The following is a 5,244-nucleotide window of genomic DNA, read 5'->3' as shown; positions in this document are numbered from 1 at the left end:
TATATATATATAGCTGTTAATATTTGTTTACCAACGAAAAAGTGTTTTCTGTAAAACTGTTGTGTGAATGCTGAATGATATTTACTGACGGAGCTGAAAGTGAGATACGAAAGCTAAAAGAACACTAGCTAAAAGGAGCAAAAGGCTAACTAAAAGCTAAATATGACAAAACGGTTGCTAATAGTAATAAAAGCTAACTAGATGCTGAATGTTACAAAAAACTAACCAAAAATTTAATTGTGGCAAAAGGGTAGCTTAAAGGATTAAAGGCTAACTAGAAGCTAAAATTTTAAAACTAGCTTAAAATGGGGGTATTATGTGTTTCACAGGCACAAAGTTCAGTTSTATACCACAATCCAGTAACTGTTACCTTCAGCTGTTAACAAAATGTTGTATGTATCTCAAATAACACCTATCTAAACAGTAAATAATAAACTTCTAAGTTAATAATCGAAACACCTTTAAATTGGCCACCGTCTCTTTAAAAACCTTCTCCCGTTTCGGACGCTTCCACTTCAGCACGTCTTCACCGCGATACTTTTGTGGAGGGGTGCTCTGTGGGGGGGCGGGAGCTCGGCTGCAGACTGAGCTCCGGGGAGGAGCTGTGCACAAATGGGCGGAGCTTTGTACCAACCTCACAGGAGATTCAAGGATTTCTCCAACGTGCATGAATGAGTCAAAAACAGCACTGGGTGTGCTTTTGACGAGGGAATGACGTTATAACAAAAAAACTCAAAATAGTTTTACATAATACCCCACCCCCCCTTTAAAGATAAATGTGCACGATTAGTAGCTAAAGACCAGAAAACAGCACAAAAAGACAAATGTATTATGTGGGAAACATTTGTAAATATATATATCTTTTAACGGTTACCAAAACTATTAGATATGGCACTTGTTTCCTAAATGGGCTGAACATGTTCAGTTAAAATCAGCTAAAATAGACCAAAGTTTGCTGAAGCTACATTATAAAGATGTACAGAAAAATAATAATAACAGTAAACAGTTTATCAGTCACACAGTTATAAGTCCATCAAATAAAACCGGTTGCTGTTGTTTGTTTTCGGGACATATTTGCACCGGTGTTCTGTTTTTTTTTTTAACATGTCCCGACCTCCAGGTGTGTCTGGACCTGGTGCGGCTCCTCCACTTCCTGTCCCGGTCCCCGCTGGGCTCCGTGGGGCTGCTGGACTTCCAGCCGCGGCAGTTTGTCACCGTGTCGGGTCAGCTGAAGCTCACGGACCTGGACGACGCCAGCTGCGAGGAGGCGGCCTGCCGGGCCGACGAGGACTGCACCCTCCGGTTCCCGCACCGGAACTTCAGCCTGCCCTGCTCGGGCCGGCGCCTGTGTGAGGGCCTGAACGAGAAGAGGAACATCTACAACGCCTACAGGTGAAACACGCGAAGGCTTTACTGCGCAATGAAGAGACGCTTACTGCGGCTAGAGTAGTGAAGGGAAACATACGGTAAAACCATCCAGCTGGAAAGTTCTGACTCTGGTTCTGGTCCAGGTTTTTTTATTTTTTTGACAGCTTTATGTGTGTTTTAACAGCAGAGTGAGTTCGAAGTGTTCAGTTCTGTGGGAACGATGTGACAGGGCTTGTCTCTGTTCTTTGGCCGCAGGTTTTTTTTCACCTACCTGCTGCCCCACCAGGCCCCGCCTGGCCTCACACACCTGGTAGACCACATCATGAACAGCACAGGTGAGGAGGCGGGGCTTACTGATTAACCGCCGAGGAGATCAGAGAGGGAGTTGTTCCGTCGCAAAGAGTCGTGTGAAGACATGCTAAATATTTTTATTTAATGAGCTCCACGAGATGCTTCTTGACACGTGATCCTGCAATAAAATATAAAAAAAACAACTAGTTTTCCTCCACCTGGTGTGCAGCGAGCCGACTGAGTGTGTTCTGTGTGTCCAGGAGAGCTGAAGGCCGACATCGATCAGACTCTGGAAGCCTTTGAACACATCCTCCAACTGTACACGTCAGGCCTGCACCTGGAGAACCTGCTTCCTGAATCCATAATCGGAGGTAAGACCTGGAGCASGTTTTTCAGCACATATCTCCTTCCAAGTTTGTTCTACTTCAACGTTCTTGCAACAAAACTTTCAGTTTATGAGTATTTTTTTAGATATTTAGCCTCTGTGGCCATTTTTGTTCTTCCTGAGGATGAATGGAGCTGTCTTCAGCTTCCTTAAAGGTCCTCAACAAGTTCAAAATATTTACTGTTGATTTGAGCTTTTTTCCTTTTTTTTTTATCTATCATTCTCACCTTTTCTGCTTTTCTTCTGCTAAATCAATTTTTTGTGCTTCTTTCTGTTAATTTTAGCTGTTTTCTGTGTTTTAGCTACGTTTAAGCCAATTCCGGCTAGTTTGAGCTTTTTCGACTGAATTATTATTATTTTTATTTCAGCTTCTTACTGCTTAATTCAGCAAATGTGCTCTTTCTGTTTCTTTGTGCTAATTTCTGGTATTTCAGCTCTTTCTTTTTAGCTATTTCCAAACAAACTGCAAGATTTTTCTATATTTTTTTCTTCCTTTTTTTGGCTCATTTGAGAAGTTTAATTAAAATTCCTCGTTGGCCTGTTAATTTTAACTTATTTCTGCTACTTTTAGCTTATTTTTGTTCATTTTTTGCTCTTCAGATTATTTTTTTTATAATTTTTTGTTATTTTTCTCTTGATTTCTTGTCCTACTTTCAGTCAGCTGTACAAATTTAACTCACATTACAGTATAGTTTTGATATTAAAGCTTTCAGCAAAGTTTTTTTCCTRATTAAGAGTTCACAGAGCATTTTATCAGGAAATGCTGTGTCTCTAGTTGTAGCTGTTTTTGTTTCCTCCTCGTTGTTTTCAGGGAGTTGTTTCTCGTGTTCAGGCTTATTTTGACGGGTTTTTTTAGCGCAGCTGGAATGAGAACAAAACCGACAAAGTGGAATTAATCATTAATCAGGAAGAACTTTAACTTTTTCACAATTAAAACCGTTTCGCCCCCCGATCCCCCCTTCTACCCACTCCATACAGGCACATTTTTTCCTCCCTGCAGCCCCGCCGCTCCTCTCAGCCATATGAAATATTAATAACAGAACGGCTGGCTGCGTTCCTGTGGGGAGAGATTTTTCTTTTTCTTTTTTTTTTTTTCCACCGGCCCCCCTCCTCTGCTTCCCCCAGATGCTGGCCTGTTTATATAGCAGCGCTTTGTGAATTTAATCGCAGGTCCAGGGGTAAAGAGGCCCACTCTGCTCTTTAGCGAGGGGAATGTTTCGGCTTAACGAGGAGGTGCCAGGAGTCGACTGCTGCTGCTGCAGAGTGATAAGATCCAAAAAAATATGTGTCTGTTTATTATTTGAACATATCGCACGGTTAGCTGGAGCAGAGGTATTTCGTTGTGGGGGGGCTGGAGGACAAGCTCGGCTGGTTCAGTGAAGTTCAGGTCAGCCGGCTTTGATTTGCAGATTTAGCTTCATAAACTCAAAAGACAAGTTGGAGAGCAAATCGTCATTTTTGGGGTTTTGGTTGGAATTAGGTTAAAGTGCCTGTGACGTGRGTTTTGTACAAATACAAAAAGTTTGGAAAAAACATCAAAATTTTAAAAATTGTGCTAATACACATGGTTTTATCCTTTTTATCACTTAACTGGCACYTTTTTTTTTTGTTGTTGAACTTATCAGCTAACGTGAAACAGGAAGTGATGTCAAAGGGGAACTTCCTGGTCTGTTTGAGACGATGGCTGTGTCCAAAATAGCAGGACGGGTCCTCCGAAGGCCGAATTTGTCGGCTGCATACGTCACAGCGCCGCGACGAAGGACGTCCCAAACCGAAGACTCCTCCGATGCGGCCGACAAATACGTCCTTCCTTTTTCCCCGATTTGAAGGACTGGTCTGATGGATCCTTCCCGGCCCAGCATATCCCATAATGCATTGCGGCCCGACCGGAGATTTTTTTTTTAAGCTAGTAATGGCGGACGAAGCGAGAGAAAAGAATACGTTTTAAATAAAAAATATGGCGATATAAAAATTAAAAAATTTAGAGGTTGCAATTCTAATACTTTTATCATTTGTATGGACATGTTTTTAAATATTATTTTTACCATAAAAAAAGTGAAATAAACATGAACCTACAGCGGGTCAGTTAGTTCTTCAAATGTTACCTTTAAGTTAATTTTATTGTTTTGTGATATTAATAATGCTAATGTATCAATATTTCGCTAATTTTGATCTATTTTTGCTTCTGTTTAGCGTCGTCTTGGTTGCTAGGTGACATGACGTACGCGGGGGTGGAGGGGAGGCTAGACCGTCCAAATTCACAGACTTTTTTTTTTTCCGTTCTTCCCGGTCTACCAAGGACCCGGCCCGCCGCGACCGGGTAGTCTGGGTCCTCCGGAGGACCCGGCCTGTCGTTTTGGACACAGCCGATATTGTTTGAATTCTGATTCCTCGTCTCTCTGATAGTGTCTCAAAATAATCTAAAGAAACATCAAATTCTTCACCACCGTCTGTGTTTTTGGCCGTTTTAACAATATTCTGCTTACATACAGGCTTCCCCCCGTTTCCCCTTTGTCATCACTTCCTGTTACTGRTCATGCACATATCTCGACAGCTGCTTGTCTCGGTGGATTGAATCTTTTTTTTTTTACAATACATTATTGAAGTTATCTACCCAAAAAATATTTATTTTTTATCATAAAAATTTTARGTCACAGATACTCTAAGTTTACCTTTTCAAATTTGTTTCAGTTCGGTTTATTGGATCTTCCAAATAAAGAAAAACTGCTCGTGTGTTAGAGAGAGAGAGACACTCATCCTTGAGCCTTAATTTCAAATTGCTGACAGATGGAGAGTCTTCAGGGACATGGATGTCAGTTTTCCACAGCTGAGATCTTCTGCGGTGTGACAGAGGAGGCCAGGATGTAGCAAAGAGCCTGGATTAATTCAGGATTTGTTAAGACAGACTAAACTATTCTCCAGAGACAGGTCAAGTTTCTGTCTTTACTCTTTAGGCCTCATTTGAACCCCTCTTCCTTTTAGTCTGATGTAAAAACAGATCCTCAAGTCTTTTCCTCCTATCTAACACACACACACACACACACACACACACACACACACGCCTCCTGACATTTACAAAGGTTACCAGTTTGCATCGCTCGCCTCCTCTCCTCAGACTCACAGACGGAGCTTTTGTCCATTTGTGGAGACGTGTGTGTGTGTGTGTGTGTGTGTGTGTGTGTGTGTGTGTGTGTGTGTGT

The 5,244-nt window shown here is 41.7% G+C and overlaps 2 protein-coding genes across 2 annotated transcripts in view; one reads left to right on the top strand and one right to left on the bottom strand.

Annotated features, from left to right (window-relative positions):
- Positions 1–5,230, bottom strand: part of disp2 (dispatched RND transporter family member 2) — a 29,677-nt gene extending 24,447 nt beyond the window's left edge. The window contains exon 1 of the mRNA XM_014014083.1: positions 5,069–5,230. The gene's annotated coding sequence lies outside the window, so the exon portion shown is untranslated. The remainder of the gene's footprint in view (positions 1–5,068) is intronic.
- pkdccb (protein kinase domain containing, cytoplasmic b) overlaps positions 1–5,244 on the top strand; it is a 10,182-nt gene that overhangs the window by 2,021 nt on the left and 2,917 nt on the right. Inside the window, exons 3-5 of the mRNA XM_014014096.1 lie at positions 1,121–1,392; positions 1,624–1,703; positions 1,920–2,030. Of these exons, the coding sequence (XP_013869550.1) occupies positions 1,121–1,392; positions 1,624–1,703; positions 1,920–2,030 (463 nt within the window). The remainder of the gene's footprint in view (positions 1–1,120; positions 1,393–1,623; positions 1,704–1,919; positions 2,031–5,244) is intronic.

The sequence above is a fragment of the Austrofundulus limnaeus genome, unplaced genomic scaffold (assembly GCF_001266775.1).
Source record: "Austrofundulus limnaeus strain Quisiro unplaced genomic scaffold, Austrofundulus_limnaeus-1.0 Scaffold2, whole genome shotgun sequence".
In the NCBI taxonomy this organism is placed as follows: domain Eukaryota; kingdom Metazoa; phylum Chordata; class Actinopteri; order Cyprinodontiformes; family Rivulidae; genus Austrofundulus; species Austrofundulus limnaeus.
The sequence above is the reverse complement of the archived record's forward strand: the minus strand, read 5'-3'. Positions and strand labels throughout refer to the sequence as shown.